The sequence below is a fragment of the Rattus rattus genome, chromosome X, assembly GCF_011064425.1.
Source record: "Rattus rattus isolate New Zealand chromosome X, Rrattus_CSIRO_v1, whole genome shotgun sequence".
In the NCBI taxonomy this organism is placed as follows: domain Eukaryota; kingdom Metazoa; phylum Chordata; class Mammalia; order Rodentia; family Muridae; genus Rattus; species Rattus rattus.
In genome coordinates this window covers 36,502,233-36,527,539 of record NC_046172.1, presented here as the reverse complement: position 1 = coordinate 36,527,539, position 25,307 = coordinate 36,502,233, and the positions used below count along the sequence as shown (strand labels likewise).

General features: G+C 34.9%; 1 protein-coding gene across 1 annotated transcript in view; it reads right to left on the bottom strand.

The window, feature by feature from the left end:
• The window catches only part of Cnksr2 (connector enhancer of kinase suppressor of Ras 2), a 227,289-nt gene that overhangs the window by 161,241 nt on the left and 40,741 nt on the right, over positions 1 to 25,307 (bottom strand). Inside the window, 2 exon segments of the mRNA XM_032889343.1 lie at positions 16,573 to 16,660; positions 19,350 to 19,552. Of these exon segments, the coding sequence (XP_032745234.1) occupies positions 16,573 to 16,660; positions 19,350 to 19,552 (291 nt within the window).

Genomic DNA, 25,307 nt, shown 5'->3' with positions numbered 1-25,307 from the left:
TAAATGTATTTGATAAAGTCCCCATCAAATCATTTGTTTTTGAAAGTAGTAGATCAAGACCATCTTCAGTTAAAACGGAATTACATAAATTGACTCCTTGACCTACTTATTAACATTCATTTTAATGCATTACAAGGGAAATATGTACACAGTGAGCAGAAGTTAATTTTTGTATTATCCATGTCAGGGTCATGGAATCAACTTCATATACAGATCTGGTACCTGAAATACCATATCAGTGCTTTCTGAAGTGTGAGTATTTTGACTAAGAAAATGTTTAAGTAAGATACTTCTCCTTTCTCTAGAAAATTCAGTACAGACTCAAGAGAGACTAGCATGAAACCAAGCATGTGGGAGCTGGAGAAATGGCTCAGTGGTTAAGAGCACTGGTTGATCTTCCAAAGGTTCTGAGTTCAATTCCCTGCAACCACATGGTGGCTCATCCATCTGTAATGGGATTTGACGCCCTCTTTTGGTGTGTCTGAAGACGGCGACAGTGTATTCACACACATTAAATAAATAAATCTTAGAAGACAAAAGATATATTTTTAAAAACCCAAGCATGTAGCCAGAGTGATGAGGCCCCTGCTCTCTATGCATCCTCAGCACCTGGCAGCACGGAAGGCACTTGGAAATGAGTGTCAGTCCTCACTTACAGTGCATAATGAACTAATCAAGACATGAATAATGATAAGGAGGGACACAGGGGGACAGACAAATTCAGCTGGTGAACACGAGGAGGCAGAACAAAGCACCAAAGGAGATGCTTCAGGTGAACAGTGTCAGAGTGTGCCACTGGTGTTTTGTTCAGGAAATTTTCCCTAGTGCCCATGAGTTCCAGATTCTTCCCCACTAATCCTTCTGTTAGTTTTAGTGTATTTGGTTTTATGTGGAGGTCCTTAATCCACTTGGACTTGAGCTTTGTACAAGGAGATAAGAATGGGTCAATTTGCATTTTTCTATATACTGATCTCCAGTTGAACCAGCACCATTTGTTGAAAATGCTTTCTTTTTTCCACTGGATGGTTTTAGCTCTTTTGTGAAAGATGAAGTGAACATAGGTGTGTGGGTTCATTTCAGGGTCTTCAATTTTATTCCACTGATCTACCTGCCTGTCTCTCTCTCTTTTTTTTTATTTTTTTGCAACTAGCATTGAACACAATTTATTGCCCTCTTATGCACATAGATCTTTTTTTTGTTTGTTTTTTCCCTAGATCCATTCTTTTTTTTTTTTTTTTTTTTTTTTTATTAACTTGAGTATTTCTTGTATACATTTCGAGTGTTTTTCCCTTTCCCGGTTTCTGGACCAACATCCCCCTAACCCCTCCCCCCCCCCTTCTTTATGGGTGTTCCCCTCCCCCTTTTCCCCCCATTTCCCCCCCCCCCCCCACCATCCCCTTCATTTGGGGTCCCCCCCTGGCAGGACCCAGGGCTTCCCCTTCCACTGGTGCTCTTACTAGGATATTCATTGCTACCTATGAGGTCAGAGTCCAGGGTCAGTCCATGTATAGTCTTTAGGTAGTTACCTGCCTGTCTCTTAAGATTTGTAGAGGCCTTTCTCTGTACAATACCATACAATTTTTATCACTATTGTTCTGTAATAGTGTTTGAGTTCATGGATGGTGATTCCCCAAGAATTTATTTTATTGTTGAGGGTAGTTTTCACTATCCTGGGTTTTTTGTTATTCCAAATGAATTTGCAAATTGCTCTTTCTAACTCTATGAAGAAATGAGTTGGAATTTTGATGGGGATTGCATTGAATCTGTAGATCACTTTTGGCAAAATGGCCATTTTTACTATAATAATCCAGCCAATTCATACGCATGGGAGGTCTTTCCATCTTCTGAGATTTTCTTCAATTTCTTTCTTCAGAGACTTGAAGCTCATGTCATACAGATCTTTCACTTGCTTGGTTAGAGTCACACCAGGGTATTTTATGTTATTTGTGACTATAGTGAAGGGTGTCATTTCCCTAATTTCTTTCCCAGTCTGTTTATCCTTTGAGTAGAGGAAGATGACTGATTTGTTGGAATTAATTTTATACCCAGCCACCTTCCTGAAGTTGTTTATCAGGCTTAGTATTTCTCTGGTGGGACTTTTGGAGTCACTTAACTACACTATCATATCATCTGTAAATAGTGATATTTTGACTTATTCTTTCCCATATGTATCCCTTTGACCTCCTTTTTGTTGTCTGATTGCTCTGGCTAAGACTTTGAGTACTATATTGAATAATTAGGGAGAGAGTGGGCAGCCTTGTCTAGTCCCTGATTTTATTGGGATTGCTTCAAGTTTCTCTCCATTTAGTTTAATATTAGCTACTGGTTTGCTGTATATGGTTTTTACTATGTTTAGGTATGGGCCTTGAATTCCTATTCTTTGAGGACTTTTATCATGAAGGGGTGTTGAATTTTGTCAAATGCTTTCTCAGCATCTAATGAAATGATCATGAGGGTTTTTTTCTTTAAGTTTGTTTAAATAGTGAATTACGTTGATGGATTTCCTTATATTGAACAATCCCTGCATCCCTGGGATGAAGCCTACTTGATCATGATGGATGGTCATTTTGATGTGTTCTTGGATTTGGTTTGCAAGAATTTTATTGAGTACTTTTGCACCGATATCCATAAGGGAAATTGGTCTGAAGTTCTCTTTCTTTATTGGATCTGTGTGTGGTTTAGATCAAAGTGTAATTGTCGCTTCATAGAAGGAATTGGGTAGTGCTCCATCTGTTTTTATTTTGTGGAATAGTTTGGATAGTATTGGTATGAGGTCTTCTATGAAAGTCTGATAGAATTCTGCACTAAACCCGTCTGGACCTGGGCTCTTTTTGGTTGGGAGACCTTTAATGACTGCTTCTATTTCCTTAGGAGTTATGGGGTTGTTTAGATGGTTTATCTGATCCTAATTTAACTTTGGTACCTGGTATCTGTCTAGTAAGTTATCTATTTCATCCAGATTTTTCAGTTTTGTCGAATATAGGCTGTTCTACTAGGATCTACTGATTTTTTTGAATTTCCTCAGATTCTGTTTTTATGTCTCACTTTTCATTTCTGATTTTGTTAATTTGTATACTGTCTAGGTGTCCTCTGGTTAGTCTGGCTAAGAGTTTATCTCTCATTGATTTCCTCAAAGAACCAGTTCCTGGTTTTGTTGGTTCTTTGTATAGTCCTTTTTGTTTCTACTTGGTTGATTTCAGCCCTGAGTTTGATTATTTTCTGCCTTCTATTCAGCTTGGATGTGTTTGCTTCTTTTCATTCTAGAGCTTTTAGGTGTGCTGTCAAGCTGCTAATGAATGCTCTCTCCTGATTCCTTTTTGGAGACACTCAGAGCTATGATTTTTCCCCTTAGCACCGCTTTCATTGTGTGCCATGAGTTTGGGTATGTTGTGCCTTGATTTTAATTAAATTCTAAAAGTCTTTAATTTCTTTATTTCTTCCTTCAACATGTTAATCATTGAGTAGAGTGTTGTTTTCCTTCCATGTATATATGGGCTTTTTGTCTTTATTGCTGTTATTTAAGAAGAGTCTTAGTCTGTGGTTATCTGACAGGATGTATGGCATTCTTTCAATCTTTTTGTATATGTTGAGGCCTGTTTTGTGACCAATTATATGGTCAATTCTGGAGAAGGTACCATAAAGCCCCGAGAAGAAGGTATATTCTTTTGTTTTAGGATGAATGTTCTATAAATATCAGTTAAATGCATCTGGTTCATAACTTCTGTTAGTTTCTCTATGTCTCTGTTTAATTTCTGTTTCCATGATCTGTCCATTGATGAGAGTGGGGTGTTGAAATCTCCTACTATTATTGTGTGAGGTGCAATGTATGCTTTGAGCTTTAGTAAGGTTTCTTTTACGTATGTAGTGATTTTTTTTCTGTTACTTTTGTTGTTAGAGGTGGAATTATGTTTGTGTGTCTCTCTCTTCTTTTGGTTTTGTTGCAAGGAGATTACTTTCTTACTTTTTCTAGGGAGTAATTTCCCTCCTTGTGTATTATCCTTTGTAGGCCTGGATTTGTAGAAAGATATTGTGTAAATTTGGTTTTGTCATGGAATAACTTGGTTTCTCCATCTATGTTAATAGAGAGTTTTGCTGGATATAGTAGCCTGGGCTGGCATTTGTGTTCTCTTAGACTCTATATGACATCTGTCCAGGATCTTCTGGCTTTCATAGAAGCCTTTATATGTTACTTGAACTTTCACCCTTACTGCTTCTAATATTCTTTCTTTGTTTTGTGCATTTGGTGTTTTGACTATTATGAAGTGGGAAATTTCTTTTCTGGTCCAATCTATTTGGAGTTCTGTAGGCTTCTTGTATTTTTATGGGTATCTCTTTCTTAGGTTAGGGAAGTTTTCTTCTATACTTTTGTTCAAGATATTTACTGGCCCTTTAAGTTGGGAGCCTTTGCTCTTCTATACCTATTATCCTTAGGTTTGATCTTCTCATTGTGTCCTGGATTTCCTGTATGTTTTGGAACAGTAGCTTTATTGCATTTTAAATTATCTTTGACAGTTGTGTCAATGTTTTCTATGGTATCTTCTGCTCCTGAGATTCTCTCTTCTATCTCTCATATTCTGTTGTTGAATCTTGTGTCTGTGACTCCTGATCTCTTCCTTAGGTTTTCCATGTCCAGGGTTGTCTATCTTAGAGCTTTCTTTATTGTTTCTATTTCAATTTTCAGATCCTGGATGGTTTTGTTCAATTCCTTCACTAGTTTGGTTGTGCTTTCTTTAAGGGATTTTTGTGTTTCCTTTTTAAAACATTTCTTTTTTTTTTCCTTTTTTTTTGGGGGGGGGAAGGGCCTTGCACTTGCTAGGCAAGCGCTCTATCACTGAGCTAAATCCCCAACTCCTTGTGTTTCCTTTTTAAGGGCCTCTCCTTGTTTACCTGTATTATCCTGTATTTCTTTAAGGGAGTTTTTTATGTTATTCTTAAAGTCCTGTATCATCATCATGAGATGTGATTTTAAATCCAAATCTTGCTTTTCCAGTGTGCTGTGTTATCCAGTATTTGCTTTGTTGGGAGAACTGGGCTCTGATGATGACAAGTAATCTTGGTTTCTATTGCTTAGATTCCTGTGCTTGCCTCTTGCCATCAGGTTTCTCTGGTCTTTGCTTGTCTTCCTGTCTCTAACAGTAGCTTGAATCTCCTGTAAGCCTGTGTGTCAGCACTCCTGTAGACCTGTTTTCTTTGAGCTGTATCTGGGAACAGAGAGCTGCTCTTGGGTTTGTGTGACCTGAAGCCTCCAGGGCAGTTGCTTGGATCAGAAGAAGTGGTCTTACCTCTGCTCTCAGGAGTGTCAGAGCTCCAGGTGACTGGTTTTCCTCTGCTGGCACAGGCAGAAACTTTAAGGGTCCTGCCCCTGACTGTTCCTAGGTTCCTGTATCCAGAGAGCACTAGGCAAGTTCCACTCAGCCCAGGAATGTGAGCAGAAGTTGTGTCTTCCCTGAGCTCTCAGGATTGTCTGCACTTCTGAGAGTCCGGCTCTCTCCCCCACGGGATTTGGGTACAGAGAGCTTTGGGACCAGTTCAGCTCAGGGTGTAAGCAGAAAGTGGAAGTGTCCTGTGCCAGATGACTTCTGCCTTTGTGTGTCCTGAGGCCACCAGGCGGGTCACTTGAAGCAGAAGTGTTGGTCTTACCTCTGCTCTCAGGTGTGTCTGTGCTCCTGGGGACTGGCTTGTTCTAGGTGCAGGTAGAATCTGGAAGGTGCTCCTAGATTCCTATATCCAGAGGGCTCTAGGTAGGTTCCTCTTGGGTCAGGAATGTGAGCAGAAGTGGCAGTCTCCCCTGAGCTCTCAGGATTGTCCACACTTCTGCAAGTCCAGCTCTCTCCCCCATAGGATTTGGGTACAGAGAGCTGTGGATCGGTTCAGTTCAGTTGCAGGCATAGACAGTGTATCCTTAAATATTAATAGACCCAAATGTTTACATATAAAAAGTTCACCTAACAGTCAGGCTATCTGATAGCATTCCATACTATTTATTTTTTTAACCAAAATTAAGAAGCATAATGTAATATTCATAAATAATACTTACACACCTAGTAAATTTCATTAACATGGACTAGAAGATGTATGATCTTGCTAGTCTGTCTCTTTGAGGAAGAACTCTAAGCAGAAATAGTACCTTTATAAGCATTTTTCTGAAATAAGACAAACTTTCCAGGTGTGATTGTGAAGTGCTGGACTATGTGTGGCAGCTAGCAAAGTGCATATGCTTCACTTCTTTCTGCCATTTAATGTTCTTTAAAGTTACTTTGTAACAGTCTACCCATTTCAGTCCAATAACACTACCTAAAAATGAAACCAAAAGTAGCTGTAACCATTTTAGCTTTTTACTTGAAAATTAAAGACTAATGTTATAATAGTTGAATGGGTAGAAAACAAACCCTTTAACATAGGAAGATTATTGGGTGTAGAGAAAAAGTCTAGTTATTTAGAAATTTAATCAGAACCCCTTACTCCAAAGGATTTCATATTCTCAAGATGTAACTGAAATGACTAGAAAATTAATTGTATTAAGGCCATAATTTCTGTAATTGTAATATCTTTTTTGGTCAGTCTCAGGAAGTAGTGAATTAATTTCCATAATGAACTATATTTGCTTATTCTGTATGTGTTGAGTCAATTCTTAATTTTTCCTATCAAGCTATCAATATTTTCAAAAGGTAGAACTGCCTTGTCCCTTTTTCTAGATGTCCCATTCATTCCATGCAGATAATTTACGTTACAGATATTTTATTATGCTGATTCTCAATGTGCACTCTCTATAAATGTTTTACATGAGGTATAAAGATATAACTGTCAGAATCATCATTTGAAAACAAAATACGTATTCACCAATCTCATAGTACATTTAGTTTCTTCACACTTCTATTTTATAAAAAACGATTGATTCTCACAGCTTTAAAAACATTCAGAACGTGATTTTGATTTTAAACTTTAATATACATGATCTCAACAAACATTTATAACAAAAATAATCAATCCTTACTCCTCATGAATTTTTGTATTACATAAGAGATGCCAAGAAGTTTATAGTCACACAATGATGGCAATACAATACAAAGCTTTTCTACCTTTCAGACTTTCAAATTACTTATTAAAAGACAATCTAACATATCTTAAGGAAAAGAAAATCTATAGGTTAGCAGTGCAGGAGATTTTTCCCTTGTGACAGTTTTAACTAAATAGTTCAAGCAAAAATAAACACTATACACTATTACACATAAAAACATACAATAAATATTAATTCTTCAGTTCCAATTTCTGTTTGGAAGGAAACTGATATTAAAATATATTCAAATAAATTCCAACTATTAGTATTTTAAAAACTCATTAACCCATATATCTTTTATCTATTTAAATTGTATTTTCCTAAAGTAAAATTGTTTAGTTTCAGTAACTGCAGTATTTTAAAAGCACTATTTTTTCAGGCATTCAAATAATATTCTAGATTTATGACAATGAAGACAGAATAGTTGAGTCTTAGTAAATCTGAGCAGTAACAGAAGCCTAAATTATAGGTTTAATTTGGTATGCCTTCTAAGAAATATTCTATACACTAAATGTTTTAATACTCTGAATGATCATGAGGTCCAGTGTAATACTTAGGCAAGTTTTAATAAGCTATTTATTTCCTCCCACTAGATCACACTGAAACATTTCTGAACATGCACTGTTTTGTTTAAACAGAAGAAAATGTTCTAGATTGACTGAATTTAGTCATGCACACATAATACATAGTGGCAAATAAATTGTGAGTTTGATGTATAATGTCTTATTTTCATATAGAAGAAGCTCTATAAAAAAACGCAGTTCACTATGTTCTATCTTACCTGACATCATGACCAGCAGTATTGAGGAAGAGGCTGCCCTCTCACAACTGGGTCTGAAGTGAATAAATTATATACTAGAGCAAACAACACAGGGTGGGGGTGGAATATGACGACTGCTATTGAAGCCACGAATATTTTAAGATTGCCACTGAAGCATAATCTATCTTATCTTGAATGATATAATCACCCATCAAATACAAAGGAAAAATAAAATAGATAGGCATATGACTACACCAAAATTAATATCAAAATAATATTAATTAAAATTTATATTATTACGTTTCTAGGTTATTTTTTCATTTCAGAAAATATGGGTGCACTTGTTTTCAGAGGTACTGTGTCATTGTTCACAGTGTAATACAACATCACACTCAGATTACTGCCACCTTCATTGTAGGTGGCATTTTTGCCATTTTGTGTTCATCAACATTTTAATCTCATTTTTATAAGTTTGATACAAGTTTACTTCTTCTAATTACTGAATTCTTATCAGTTACTTAGGTTGATACCACTAGCTATAATTTCAAAAATTTTACTCATTGGAACCTGATTTCACCTGAATTACCTATATGATGTTAGTGGTCATTTTGATTCAGCCTAAGACACTGTTATTAAAAAAATCTTCAACTAGTAACTCTATATTTTTGTTAGTTTGCAGATTTCATCTTATATAGGTATGAAAAATCTATTTCATATGACCTGTGTGATGACTAATATGTAATCTTAATATGATTCAGGCATAGTCTGACACATAATAAATGATTAAAATATTATTAGTGATCCTTGTTTATCCAGTTAGTTCCTATCCTTGTCTGTTGCTATCACAACAGAGTCTAGCATTGCCTCTCCTTTAATTACAATTGCATAATAATATATTTGATGCTACTCTTAGCCTTCAGTGAAATTCTTTGCAAAATTAGCAGTGAAAGTAGAGACTAATGGATGCACTAAGTCCAGAGAGTAAGTGATATTTGAATGTTTGATTACTAGCCAGGACATTTGTATACCACCCTACCTAAAGTCAAGGAAACATTCAGGAAGTAAGGACTGAAGGAAGGTTCTAGCTGGAAAATGGGGAGAAGGCCTATGAAATGCTATCTTGATACAGTCTATAGAAATTATGATTTTACAGCAGAAGCAGCACCTGCCTTGGGCCTACACAAAACTGGACTTATTAACAGTCATTCATGGATTGGGCTGGGCCTCATGGGGCCCTAGTCCTTCCTGGTGAGCTAGTAGCTATGAATAGATTCAGGAGGAGGGTCAGACATTGTCTACAGTTATGTACTCACTGATGAGCCCAGATGTTCTTACGGATAGCTCTAGATTCATGGTAATACGGATGACCCTGGTTATATTTAAAAAATAAAACAAAAAGTAATGAATAGCAGAAAGAGACTTAAAAGGAAGGAGAGGTAAAAAGGAGTAGTGGGGAAGGTTCTAAAAGAGGATGGCAGGTGACAGTAATCAGAGCACCACATACATATGTATGCATATGTATGTATGTATGTTTGAAACTGTTATGCAACAACTTTAATAAAAGTTATAATTAAAGTAACATGTCTAATGTTTCAAAGAATAATTCAAATCCTTTTAGACATATACAGAGACTGTGAGCTGTGTGTGTGTGTGTGTGTGTGTGTGTACGCGCACCTCGCACATGTGTGCTTGAGACAGAGTCTCATAAGGTAAACTTGGCTAGTATGGCCTTCATTGGATAGACGAGGCTACCTATAAGCTTGTTGTGATTCTCTTGCCTTTCCTTAAAACTTGCCTTTACTTTAAACTTGCTTGTTTAAGTGCTGAGATTATAAATGTGTGCCACTGTGGAGAGCCTTTTGGGGCTGCTTGCTTCTAGACACTCGGCAGGAATTTGGCCAGGACAAAAGAAAGTAAGCACAAGGCAGGAATCTGATTTGGAGCCAGGACTCAAGAAATAGGCCCAGATTAAGGACATTTACATTTGAGTTGATGAAAAGCTCTGAGCCTGCTCAGGGAAGACATGTGTGGCAGTACTTTTGTCTTGGTCATCCTGACCAGCCCACAGAAAGGGGTTTACTGGATTTTGTTTATTGTCTTGCTTATTCCTTGACCCAGAACTGATATTATCATTTTGCATGTAATTAAATTGATATAAAAGCAGACTGGAAAAAAGTAAACAAGCTTCAGCCTCAGAACTGGCTGGGGTCATGATACAGTATTGTCTGTCATTTTTCTTTTTAACCATTGTTAGAAACCCAAAACAATGGTAACTTCCAGGAATCTATGGGGGTGACCCTAGCTAGCTAAGACTCCTAGCTTTGGGGAATGTGGAACCTGAAAATGGGCCATCTCCTGTAAAGAGAAAAGACTTCCAATGGAGTGATTGGTACACCAACATAGCCACAAAACCTTAGACCCACAGTTTTTCCTGTCTACAAGATGTGCAGGGATGAAGATGCAACAGAAATAGAAGGAATGGCCAACCAATGACTGTCCTAGCTTTAGACCCATGCCATCCATGATAGTGAGCCCATCCCTGACCCTGTTGATGATATTCTGCTATACTTGTAGACAGGAACCTAGCAAAACTGCAGAGATGTGAAACATAAGAGTGAAGTGATACCCATGGGGGACTTCCCGGACTTCCCCCTTCTCAGAAGTGAAGGGGAGAGGGGAGGGTGTAGACATGCGAGGGGGGACTGGAAGGAGAGGGAGGGGCTGCAATCAGGTTGAAAAGTGAATGGATAAATTAACGAAAAAAGAAAATATGCAGCTCTTAATGCTTATTTAAGATCATGAAACTTTCTTATGTCTGTGACCTTCTATCTATTCTAACATCCTCATTACATATAAGCCTTTGAAAAAATACAATTGCACATTTATTTAACATATTAACAACTTTGCAAATTCCACTTTTATATGTGTATCTAAGTAAAATCTTCAAGTTATTTGACTACCATATCTAATACTTACTTCTATTATCTAACTTTTGATCAAATAATATTATCAGATTTTGATTAGGATAAACTAGGGACCTGAGGAGATAATAAATAGTGCTTCTTAATTATTAAAGCAGCTGAAGAAAATTTAAAGTATAAATGATAGGTGAATTGAATAAAATCTATTAGTTTAAATAGAAAGAAAACTAGAATCAACTTTCATACCATCTTCACTGAGTATGCTAAATTAGTATAATTTATATTGCTTAACAATGATATATAAGGCTTGCCCTGATTTTTGGTCTGAAATGCCCCAGTTTCTATACCAAGAGCCCCAATTCAATTTTCAGGTCACCTAGAATGTCTGATTCACGAAGACTTAAACACTAACCCCGAGAATGCAGTAAAAGTATTTAAAGCCGTGTTTGAAATGACCATGAGACTACTATGGCTTAGCTTTCCATGTCGTAATACTGCATGAACTAAATATATTCTGCCTATTCAAGCACAACGTTGATCACCATTTTATATCTCTACATGTATGTAATTAAAGTTTGATTTTTTCTATTACCTTTAAAACACAAATTTTCTAGGACTATTATAAATGTACCATTAAAATTAATGCTTTGAGTAATTTATAAATGCATGAGTGTCAAGTTCATATATGACAAACATTAATTTTTGTATTACATTTAAATGTTTTAAGAAATACTCCAGAATACTAATTATGTATATTTACGTTAAAATATAAAGATGTCCTAAACTAAACCAAATTATTTTAAATTATTTCATGACAGGGTATTATTATGTAGCTGTGGCTATACTAGAACTCATTAATTTAGACCAGGCTGGCCTCAAATTCACAGCTATCCACTTGCCTCTAGTGGCATTAAAGGCATGTGACACTATACCTGGCTTCAAAATGATTTTTTTTAAATCACTCATTTTAGACATAATTTTTTAAAATTTCATGACTACTCAACAGCAAAATCAAGTAAAGTACCAGTCTTTGAGCTTCTGATGAAGCAAAAAAGTAGCTCAGCTTAACTGTTTTCAAACTCTCTTTGCTGTATAATTCTAATAGCCACTTATTAAGCTGCTACAAAATGTTCAAATGTTCACATGAAGTTCAGTAATGATCTAACAAGATGGTTAAAGATACACTTTTACAGACAACACCTAAGATCTGAAGAAATTAATTCAAGTGTATATACCATTTTTTAAAAGCATATTAAGGACAATTAAGCTCAAATCTTATATCATGTCAAATCCTACCGCAGTATTTTCTCATAAAATAAGGGAGATAAATTATAGAAAGTGTTCATGAAGTATATAAAAGTGGTGATATTCATGTACATGGAATATGATTAAGTAGACTATGACAGATATTGCTAATAAATTTACAGGCATTTTAACATGAATAAAATCATTGATAGAAATTTTAAAATCAATTCCTTGCTACATTTTAAAACAAATTCTGCCATGGTTTTAAGTATTTAAAAATAAATCCTCTAAAAATGTAAACCACAAATTATAGTTCTCTGCCCTAAAAAGTTATAATTTTCCCTCAAGCTTGAATAAAAATCCAAAATTAAACAGATAAAAGTAGTTAAATTCCAATAGAAATATTTGACATGCTTGTTTATAATTTTACTTTCAAAATCATAACTGTACAATAGTAAATATAAAATTTTAATATTATTTTTATATAAAAGGTATTATAAAGTTAACAAAATGGCTAGAAATCACAAATACATAATTTAAGTGAGACTGCTTACCAAAATCAAAACATTCTTCAATAAGGATATTTAAAGGGTATCAACAAAATAATACCCATTTCTTTTCTTAAATATGTATTAATAATGAAGTGAAATAACTATGCAAGGTAAGATTAGAACAAAGTAAAAAAAAGTCAGAAAACAATACTAAGTAAAAGCATATTGCCAGCAACTGAATTTTTTTTAAAAAGTTTTCACCCTGAATTTAACAACTAAAAATGATTTAAACTGTTCTACAACACTTGAAATTATTCTCTCAGCATACAAATCAAAGTGTAAATGTTTGCCAAGAAAACTAACAAACACTAATGGGAGAGAAATACTTGTAAATTCATATTTTTAAATGAAATTCTTTTATCTCCTTCTTGTCCAATCTCAGGTTCCTCTTGTTTTTTAGTGGACACCTGTGATCCATTTTAAAGTCTCATTTACTTTGATCCTTCTGTTAACTTTGAGCTAGATGTGATCACTTATGTTTACAAATTGTAGCAGCCATGCCATGAATTGTCCAGTGTGAAATGACTTTCAACAGAGCTCGGTTACATTCCTCCCCAAAATGCTTTCATACTTGTCCCTTATCCCAAGTATTTTCAACCTCATCAAAGCTTTACCTTTCAAAATGACACTTCTGTGCTCATTTCTTAATTAGTGACAGTCTCGGTTTTTGTGTCTGAAGAAGGGAATATTAAAATGGTACAGCAGAATTATTTTAGGTTATGCTGATACCCACGAAGACAGGCATCATGGAAATTATTTCAACTCTGACAAGAAATGCGTGGGTACCTGTCTCATTTTTCAGGTTTAGTTGCTGACAGGGCTCTGAAAGAAGCCTTTAGTTCTTTCTGAGAATGCTTCACAGTTAAGATTTTTTAAAACAAGTTTCCCCCTTTTCTTGAGTGTTTTTATAACAAATTTTATGTTGGGGAAAATACCTTTAAAAGCTTCAAACGTCCCAGCTCATCTAAACCCAGAATATGTAAAAAATGACATAGATTATATTGGACTAAAAATGCCAAAAATTTTTATAGTGCCTTTTCTCCCTAATTTTAACATTATTTAAAATGGAGTATCCAACATCAATAAGAATTTTCCACTTACTCCCTAGTACCACCCCTTTGTGTTAAGAAAGTGAGAAAAGCCATTTGTGACAGTTTATTTTTAGATATTGATCATCTCATCTTGTTGCAAAGGGAATAAAAATAATTAAAGTTGAGTGAAAAACAATTTTAAGCACAGCATATTTCAAAGCATAAAACTGTTCAGATGAGATTTCTTGAAAGCCTGGTAATAAGTGCATGTCCTAGATATTTTTTAAAGTCTATACCTTACTTATTCAAATTAGCCTTTTTAAGTGGCAGCTAAAGTTTAATTCCTATATTTATGTATTTCATATAACCCCAAATAAAATTTTGATTAATATATGTACACATATACATATATAACTGCTGAATTAGACAATTTGTTAGATGTTAACTATATAAAATTTATTTTAAAATATAACTTCAGTGTTTGTTCATGATAGGTTCCTTTGTCAAACTTTAAATATTCCTTCAGTACAGAAAAATTCCTTCTTTTCTGATACCTTAAATCTACTTCTGGATCTTGTAAAATATAGAAAAGTAAGGTCTACACATAGATTCACTATCACAAAACAAACAACTGTTGTTCATGGAAACTGCCTCAGAAGACATGTGAAATGTTATGCAAAGGAAGATGAGGAACTGTACCTCTGCTCATGGAACACTGAACATGCCTCCAGGGTGGATAAAAGAGAATAGGAGAATTACCTAGTCTAACATTTTAAATAACATAGAAAAATAACAAATATGTGGGAAACTAGAAGACCAAGAGCAAGGTGTTACATTTAATTTTAACTGTATCAGGATCAAAATTACAATAAAGATTCAAAATACAGAAGACGCAAACACCTGTGAGAAATCAGAAAAATTTCATAAATGGGGCAGCATTTCTCAAATACCTCAAAGGTAGGGTATGATGTTAATAAGACCGAGATCAAAGGTATATACAGCATATTGTACAGAGGTATTATAAAACAAATGGCTAAATTAAAATCTATGTTAGTGATAATTCATCTGTCTGAGTTAGAGTACAGTTAATACACATGGGAGTTCTTGAAGATAAATGGAAGTTATGCTGGGACAGCATGTTAGCTCCTCTGAAAACCAAAGATGGAAGCTAGCAATTCATTTGCAAATAACAAAATTGGCTTAGAGTTGCAATAACTACTTCAAAGGTGATCAATTCTATACTTACAGAAAGACTAAAACAAATGTAATATCATTATTTATTAATGTGAGTTTGCATTTGATGTTTCCTTTAAGGAACAACAGAGCTAAGTACAAATTAGGGCAAGATAATAACCAAGAACATAAGGTCTTGTCCTAAAATAAAGATGACATATCAAACAAGACATGTGATGGGAAAGTCATCAAACAAGACATGTGATGGGAAAACGAGAATGCGGTAAAAGGAGTTGTGACAAATGTCATGAGTTACGGAATTTTAAAATACAGAAGTAGGTAACATATGAGCAAAATGTCCTAGGAGGGCACACCATTATCCTTTAAACAAAGTATATACAGTGGGTGGAGGGTACAGAAAGTCCTTCTGTGTTCTAAGTACATTTGGAGTATTTCAGTAATTTCATGATGATCAAGACAGAGTGTACTTAAAGTTCAGCCGATAAATTAATGTCTTCTCTAGTCTAGTTAATGTTTCCTGATCTCTCAGTAGCAAAACTTAAACCCATTACTGCCTTATAATAAGATGTTTAAAGGGGGTTGAGCAAAACAGCTAAGCTACTGAAAATTTCTATTGAGAATACCAGCATATCTTTGAGAGCAACCTGAGAATGGGTATGCTTTCTATAAAGTATGATGAGGAGTCACAGTATAAATCACTATATCATAAGTGAAAATATTAAGAACCGAAATTGGGAGATATATGATGGAAAAATTATCGACATGATAGAATACAAGTATATAAAGTTAATAAGTCTATATTAATACAATTTCCTATTTTTTTGAGGAATTATAAACAATATAACAACCTGAGAGCTATAGAAGATAATCAAGAACAGGTGATGCAAGGATAAATTCGATCACAATTTGTCTAGCTTATCCAATTATCAACATACATTAACCCTCTCTCTCCCCCCTTGAATCATTGGAAAATGGTACCCTGGGAAAGAAGCAGTGGCAATAGAATGTCATTAGGCTTATAGAAAGTTATAGCTATATAAACATCAGACATCCAAGACATACTTATTTGATTTAAATACATTTCTGTAGATCTACTAGTAAATTTACTTCAATTTCTGTCATTTCTCATTGTTTTATAAAAGAATTGATTCAAACATATATACTAGTTGTTGAACTCCTAAAGGCATTTGATTTTGGTATCTCTAGCTAGTTTTCAGTGAAAAAAAAATCACTCAGGCAGTTAATTATTATTAAAAACTGCCAGATATATTATTTATTTGTATACACAAAGTGAAACTACTAATATCAGAGCAGAAAATCTGAATTGAGTGATTTAATTTTGTAAAAGTGATATAGTTTAGACATTCCATTGAAGGTGAGACTAACAGACATGATATAAAAATAATGAAGTTAGGCACTCCAGTTCATTTTATATCTTCCAATAAACAAAACTTATGATACATGCATACTTTTACAACAGATTATTTGATTTTAAAGATCCATTGGCTAGGGGCTGCACAAATGGATCAGTGATTAAGAACATGAGCTGCTCTTACAGAGGACTTGGGTTCAATTTCCAGCACCAACATGGTGGCTCACAAGCATCTATAACTCTAGTCATAGATGAGATCCAACCTTCTGGCTTTTAGAGGTATCAAACATGCACATGATACACAAACATATATACACACAGCATAACATCAATACATGTAACAATAAAATAAAAAGGGTTAAAAGTTAAAGAATCATTTGCTCATTTTTAAAATATAAAATAAATAGTAATTCAACAAAATAAAATGTTGTCAGTTAATACCTGTTGCACAATTGTTGTTAACTCCAAGCAGAGTTGTATGACATTATTTCTTGTGACTGAATAGTCTGTCACAGCAGCAAATGGTGACCTACAAAGGGAAAAGTAAGACTGATTAGTAAGAACAGCTTTTGAAAATCACCAAAATAAGATATATAACATACGGTTTGGAACAATAATGAAATGAATTGTTCTTAAGCTTGCATCTTGATTAAACACAATTTTTGGGACTCATTCAAATAAAATGGGTGAAATTAAGAAGAATTAAATTTTAGAAATATATTTTCTATCAAATTTCTCTTTGTAAGTTTCTTTACACTTAGTTCTCTGATACTCAAGTCCTCTCAACTACAGTGAATACAAAACAGCAGAACAGAAAAACAGCATTTTATTATTTACTTTCCAAAGAAAGCTAACATTCATATATGCTATTTACTTGAAATACTCATAATTAAAGGCTATCATTATTAATAAACTAATGATTTACTATATGTAAATTACTATTCTAATAGTAACTTAATATTTATAATAACATCTTACCCTATTAATAACTGCCTTTTTTCCCTTCAAATTCTTTGTTCCTTTTGCTTCCATGGCACTACATTCACATAAATTCCTTCTATGCTGATTACACTTTCACATTTTTTTCATGAGCTAGACTTTCATTTTCATTCTTTGAGACAGGGTTTCTCTGTATAACCCTGGGTGTCCTGAACTCACTCTGTAGACCAGGCTGGCCTCAATCTCAGAGATCCACCTGCCTCTGCCTCCTGATCCTGGGATCAAAGGCGTACAGTACCACTGCCTAGCATGAGCTGAATTTCTATCCATTTTTCAATTGTTGTTGGTCCACAGGGATCATCTCTTATCCCATATCTCTCTGTTCCCTTGAAAATCTCTACATAAAATATAAAGTACAGGCTGGAACCTCTTCTGAATAACTATGGTGTCCATGAGCAAAGTATAAGAAAAACTTTGCTGTCTTGAACTACCTATCGCGGTAAAAGAATAGATAATTAGATCAATAGGTTAGTTCATAACAAAGTCATATAGCATGTTACTTAAGGTTTAAGTATTTTGAAAATCAAGTGCCATAATCCAAAACACATTCTATTATTTTCCTTCCATCTGCTGCTCAATGGTGGTTTGCCTATTTTAATTATTCACTGGGTCAGCCAACTCAGACAGTCTTATTCATCACAAATAGGTGGAGAGAGACCATCTTGTGTACTGTATGCATACATCGCCTGTCAATTAAAAAGCCTATGGCATATGGCTTAGGCACAAAACAGAAGGCAGGGACACTGGGGGAGATAGAATTGGGAGAGGAGGAGACGGGAGATTCCTAGGAAGATGTGAAGAGAGAGATGCACGGTGCCTGAGCACAGGTAAGCAGCCATGGGGCAGAATGTAGGCTAGAATAAATGGGCTATTTTAAGTTAGATCTAGCAGAGAAGAGCCTAGCTATATGGCCAAGGTGTTTGTAAATATACTTTGACTCTGAATCTTATTTCTGGGGACATGGAGCTGGGAAACAAGAACCAAGGCTTAACTTCAACAAATACCCCCATCTGATGACTCTTCGGCTCCTACTAGTCCCTAGGCCTTATTTACGTACTGAAGCAACTTAAGCATCATCATATTCTTAGTATTCCTTTACTAATTAAATATCACAAAATAGTTTGTATTTTCAAATAACTTCATAGGCTAGCCAACTAAAGGTTATCTTCTAAACACATATACACTGAGCAAACATTAAATGAACCCATGTGTGTGGAGGAGTGTGAGTGTGTGTGTGTGTGTGTGTGTGTGTGTGTGTGTGTGTGTGTGCTTAATAAATAATAAAAGAAGTTATGTGTTGAGAAGGTGTGGAAGAGCTGGAGGAAAGAGTGTGTGTGTGGTAGAACTTAAATAAGCACAGTTTTAATATATGAAATTCTCAAAAAAATTTAAAAATGCAATTACTTTGAACAATTGATCAGTGTAGTTGACATAGGTATAATTAGAACTTCATAATGTTATTGTATATTAAAATACATTTTATTTATTTAGCCTCAAAAAACTAAAACTAACACTAAAAAATGTATAAAACCTTTACTTTATATATAAGGTCTCATTTTTTAAAAGGCCAATTTGTATTTTACTAACATTCATTGGAGGAGACATTTTGACAAGACTAAATTATCAGAAATTCTTATGGATTATTCAACAACAACACCATGAGCTATGGAAACAGAGCATTCAGTTAGTTTCATTTTAATTGTAATACAATTTCATGGCAATATTTAACCAAATATAAAAGTGTAATGTTTATATTTTATATTATAAATTTTATATCATACATCACAAGACATGTACAAAACGATGATAGGGAGATGATCTACACATGCTAAAAATGTAGCAACATCTACTTACTCATTACTTATTTAAAGAAGATCATTAACAATACAGGAAGAAATTCAGGAGAAATTGTTCATTTTGTTACAACGGGCAAAGAGTAATTTTGCTTATAAAACAACAAAAATAGTGCTTGACAGAGATAAATTAGTGATTGTAGATTTATCTTGATATAAAATTTCCTAAAAGATTCATATTTATATGATGTTGACCCCAAACTATTATGAATCATAATCAAATTTTCTTATGATTTATTAGTCACAAAATTTAATTACTTTGTGTTTCGATCTGCCTAATATTTTCATAAGGAAATATGAAATAATGCTATGGTATAAACCTTTGTATAATAAGGGGTTAGTTACGAAACACAGGGAAGAGACTACCTGTCCAACCAAGCAAGAAGACTCTTGGCTGCTCCAATCAGATCCACAACTGAGGTCAAAAAGTCATTTGGTAATTTTCGGCTGGTCCTCCCATCATAATGGCCGCTCCTCCTCCTTCCTGTTATGAAGTTCTGTAGATTTTTGGCAGACGCATTCAACTTGTGAGAAAGGGTTTTTAGATTTTCTGTTTCTAAGCCATAATTCTGAATAATAAAAGAGAAAAATACATCTAATGTCAGTATTTCCTTTATTCATTAAAAGCTTTTCTTCATCCTACATGATGGGAGTAGGGCAATGTTAGAATTACAAATGACTAAGATAGATTTCTGACTTAGTGGAGCCCACAGTCAAATGCCTGCTTGTGACGACATCAAGGGAAAGACTATAATAAAAATGTGCAGGCTAGTTTTTTTTTCATGTTTTGTGTTTAATACAGTGTTTTGGTCCAATTTATAATGTTTTTTATTCTTCTCATATATTACATTCAATCACAGCCTTTTTTCCTTTTCCCACAGCCCCAGAAGTTACCCCATCCCTACCCCATCTAATTCCACTCTCCCTCAGATCCACACCTCTTCCATTTCTCTTCAGAAAACAGCAGGCTGTCCAGTGCTATCAGCAGAACACTGCATAAAAAGATGTAATAAAATAAGGCACAAAGCTTCCTATCAATGATGGATGAGGTAACCCAATAGGAATAAAAGAGTCCCAAGAGCAGGCAAAAGAATCAGAGAAACCCCCTCTTCCACTGTTAGGGGCTAGTTTTTATGTCAACCTGACACAAACTAGTCATCTGAGAGGAGTAAACTTTAAGTGAGAAAAATGCTTCCATAGTACCTGGGTATATGCTGGGAAGTCTGTAGGACATTTCATTGATTAATGATCAATATAGAAAAAGCTAACCCATTGTGAGTGGTGCCATCCCTTCGCCAGTGGAGCTGGGTGCTATAAGAAAGTAGTCTAAACAAGCTATGAAGTGCAAGACTCCCTCACAGCCTCCGGATCAGCTCGTTTCAGGTCTCTGCCCTGTTTTGTTCTTGCCCTGAATTCTTTCAAATGAAGGATTGAGATATGGGAAGCAAAAAAAACAACAAACCTTTCTCCCTGGTTACTTTTTAGTCAGTGTTTCATCAGCAACAGAAATTTAAACCAACGTAGCTGTTATCAAAAGGATTTATTTAAGAAAACAAAAGTTTCTTTATGAGCTGTACTTAACTGCTTTCTTTGTCCTCTTTATTACCTATATGTTCATATATTTGGCTACTAACACATGGGCCAGGAACCAGTCATGATTTAGAACTAACAGACCGACAGAAAGTCTAGTCTTAATGAATTAGCACTCCATCCATGCAAGTCTTCCATTTTATTTATTTGCATTTGAAATGTTATACATGAAAGACATGAAGAAGCATGGACCACATTTTAGGAAATCAAGTTTTCAAACTAGTGGAAATTCTCATCTAGCAAAAAATTCAACATTATTTCAATCAGAATGCACCAAACAGCGGGTACTTAGAATTAAATACTTTTCTTTGTAAATATTTGTGAATTGTCAAAGATGTGCTTTAATGAAACATTTTAGAAAGCAGATAATTTTGAATAATTTAAGCAATTACGGTTTAAAGAAACACATCTTATCAATTCCCGACCTCGGATTTTTCATACAAAATATCTATTCTATGAAAAGAATATATAAAATGAAATAAAAAGAATTTGTATACTGATAATTATGTTTATTAATCATAAACAATTCACTTATGATTTTCAATAAAATATATTGTCAGCACACAAACTAAGGGCCACAAAATAAACCACTCATACTTTATGCTTTTACAATTTTCAATAATATTTATGCCTTTGTTTAAGAATGATATAGCATCATAGATTGAAAGAATTAATGAGCCTCCAAATCATAAATATCTTCTTTTTGGAATAACATTGTATATATAATATATAGGATACTCAATGAATATTATTCAAAAAAAGAAAAAGAAAAATGACTAAATAAATCCTTTCATTTTTTTTAACAGCTACAATAATTATTCTTCATAGGTATTATACTGGCTGGTTTTGTGTGTCAAGTCGACACAAGCTGGAGTCATCACAGAGAAAAGGGCCTCCCTTGAGGAAATGCCTCCATGAGATCCAGCTGCAAGGCATTTTCCTCGATTAGAGATTAAGGATGGGAGGACCCAGTGTATTGTGGGTGGTGCCGTCCGTTGGCTGGTGGTCCTGGGTTCTATAAGAAAGAAAGCTGAGCAAGCCAGGGGAAGCAAGCCAGTAAGCAGTACTCCTCCGTGGCTTCTGTATCTACTTTTGCCTTCAAGTTCCTACCATGTGGGAGTTCATGTCCTGACCTTCTTGGGGGATTTGGAAATATAAGCTGAATGGAAGTAAGCTGAATAAACCCTTTCCTCCCCAACTTGCTTCTTGGTCATGATGTTTGTGTGCAGGAACACAAACCCTGACTAAGACAGGGACTAACTTTAGAACAAGAGAAAAAGCTAGCATAGCTTAAAATAAACAAAATACATTTGGTAATTTTTTTTGCCTTCTTTATATTAAGAACAGAAATTTCAGAATCAAAGGCTATATAGGCTAGAGGAAAAAGTCACAGTTCCTCTAGAAGTTTGATTCAGTGATGATATTAATTCAATGCTTGTACATGCTAAATTGTTGAAACAGAAAATTAAAGAAAAATGCTAATTAGACAAGCATTCTTCCCAAAGAACCAACTATACTACCATAGAAATAAATTAAAAATTATATGACAGGAATATGTATGTGACCTTTTCTTCCAATATATACCATCATATAAGACAGCAAACCACATTTCATTTTCTCATGTACTCCATCGCTCTTTTCTTACAGCTTGTCTTCGTCACATGGTTCCTTCTAAATAACTTCCTTTTGAAATAGGTGCACTACACTAGTAATTTTTAATTTAAAAGTTTTGTTTTTTTAGTAGGGTTATTTGATTCTCTGGACTTGTGAGTTCTTTGTATATTTTGGATATTAGCCCTCTATCAAATGTAGGATTGGTAAAGATCTTTTCCCAATCTGTTGATTGCCGTTTTGTCCTAACCACAGTGTCCTTTGCCTTACAGAAGCTTTGCAGTTTTATGAGATCCCATTTGTCTATTCTTGATCTTAGAGCATGAGCCACTGGTGTTTTGTTCAGGAAAATTTCCCCAGTGCCCATGTGTTTGAGACTATTTCCCACTTTTTCTTCTATTAGTTTGAGTGTATCTGGTTTTATGTGGAGGTCCTTGATCCACGTGGACTTAAGCTTTGTACGAGGAGATAAGAATGGGTTAATTTGCATTCTTCTACATGCTGACCTCCAGTTGAACCAGCACCATTTGCTGAAAATGCTATCTTTTTTCCATTGCATGGTTTTAGCACCTTTGTCCAAGATCAAGTGACCATAGGTGTATGGGTTCATTTCTGGGTCTTCAATTCTATTCCATTGATCTACCTGCCTGTCTCTGTACCAGTACCATGCCTGGTTTTTTTTTTTTGTTTTTGTTTTTTTTTTTTTGTAAAGGTCAAAAACTAGATAGTCATGAACCTCAGGACTCAGATACAGAAAATATGGTACATTTACACAATGGAGTACTACTCGGCTATTAAAAACAATGACTTCATGAAATTCTTAGGCAAATGGATGGAACTAGAAAATATCATCTTGAGTAGGTAAACCAAGGAACACATAAGTGTGTTAGCCAAAAGCTCAGAATACCCAAGATACAATCCACAGGCCACATGAAGCCCATGAACAAGGAAGACCAAAGTGTGGATGCTTCAGTCCTTCTTGGAAGGGGGAACAAAAAATGGAAACAAAGTGTGGAGCAGAGACTGAAGGAAAGAAAGGCCATCCAGAGACTGCCCCACCTGGGGATCCATCCCATATACAGCCACCAAACCCAGACACAATAGGGGATGCCAAGAAGTGTTTGCTGACAGGTGCCTGATATAGCAGTCTCCTGAGAGACTCTGCCAGAGCCTGACAAATACAGATGCAGATGCTCACCATCGAACTAAGCATGGGGACCCCAATGGAGGAGTTAAGAGAAAGGACTGAAGAGCTGAAGGGGTTTGAAATCCCTTAAAGAACAACAGTATCAACCAACCCCAGAGCTCCCAGAGACTAAACCACCATCCCAAGAGTACACAGGGAGGGACCTATGGTTCCAACCCCATGTGTAGCAGAGGATGGCCTTGTAGGGTATCAGTGGGAAGAGAGGCCTTTGGTCCTGTGAAGGATAGATGCCTCAGTGTAAGAGAATATCAGAGTGGGGAGGTGGGTGGGAGTGGCTGGGTGGGTTGGGGAGCACCCTTATAGAAACTGGGGGAGACAGAGGGGTTCTGGAGGGGGAACTGGGAACGGGGATAACATTTGAAATGTAAATAAAAAATCCAAGAAAATAAAAGAAAAAAAGGGTTTTGTTTTGATTTTATGTGATATGTATGGGTATGTTGCCAACATTTATTTTGTGTACCAAATAAGAGCAATACCTATAGAGGTCTAAAGAAGGTGTCAGACCCCCTTGCATCTTTATATACAGTTCAGTATCTGAAACACTGAGTTATAAATACTGTAAAATGTGGCAAACAGAGACTCAGACACTGCTAGATCAGCAGCTCTCTACAATCTAATTCTATTTCTACAATAACTTCAGGGCCACCCCAACATGAACTTGGAGATTACTGTGTTAAAACACTGGGCCCTTTCCTTACCATTAGTATGGTCCCTTACTTCAGGTGTAACTGCTTAAACCTGATTTCAATAGAGTGTGCATCCATATTTTGGTCTGAATTGACATATCAATCAATCAATCAATCAATCAATCAATATCTCTCACTTACTCTCTATCTCTCACCTCGTGTGTGTGTGTCTGTCTGTCTGTCTGTCTTTCTGTCTCTGTCTCTCTGTGTGTATACATTATTTTATCTATGTGTAATACCATTCTTTTACTCTCTCTACATATTAAACACATACATATCCTCCATTAGGCTAATTATGCAATATATACTTATGCAGTTTAATAAAAAGTTATTTTCACTATATTCCCCTAATATTTACCTCATATTCTATATTTTGGTCATTGCAACTTATTTTCTTGTCAGTCTCCTGAAATATATTTTACAAAGGGACAAAAATTAAGTCTTAGACACAGTTAAAAGATTACTGGTATATAAATCGATATACCTGTTGATCTGTATTTAATTATCTACTTGATTTTATAAACCATCATCTCAAAAACAGTTTGTTGAAGATATAATGTGTGCTAGAATTAGGCACTATGCAAACATAATTCCATATGTCTCAGGTCACTACAAGGAGGCAGGAGTTACTGACCTTTAAACAAACTGTGGTACAGTATAAAGACTTGTTGACATGTTACCTGTAACTAGTTGGGCTAACATTCAAATTTTAGGTTATAAAATTACATACTTTGTCTTTATATTGTTAGGTTCCTTCTCTTTCAAATAATTGTAAGAATTTAAATCCATTCAGATTAGTTTTACCTTACTTAATCTGGAAAAATTCTGACTACATCAAATACCAGAATATCTAACACATTACCACAAGCTTAGAGAAAGCTTAGTTTGATATTGATTTTTTAATTCATTATGCATTATTTGTTAACTAAAGAAAGTGACCATATAATGTTTTGTAGTTTATTTTTACTGATTATGTATGGAAATAAAATCTAAATAATTTTCTTTAAATTTTTGTAAAAACAAGATTATTTAATAGTTCAAATTTTATAAGTGGATTTAACAAGTGACTACATATAATTGTGTATATAAAGCATCACTATTAAACCAGACCAATGACTCAATGCAATAGACATTTATGAACAAAAAAAGTGTGGGCAAAAAGGTCTACATAAGACACACTGTGATACCCTACAGCTTCCACAATGAGATTTTTTTTTCTATTAGGCAGGG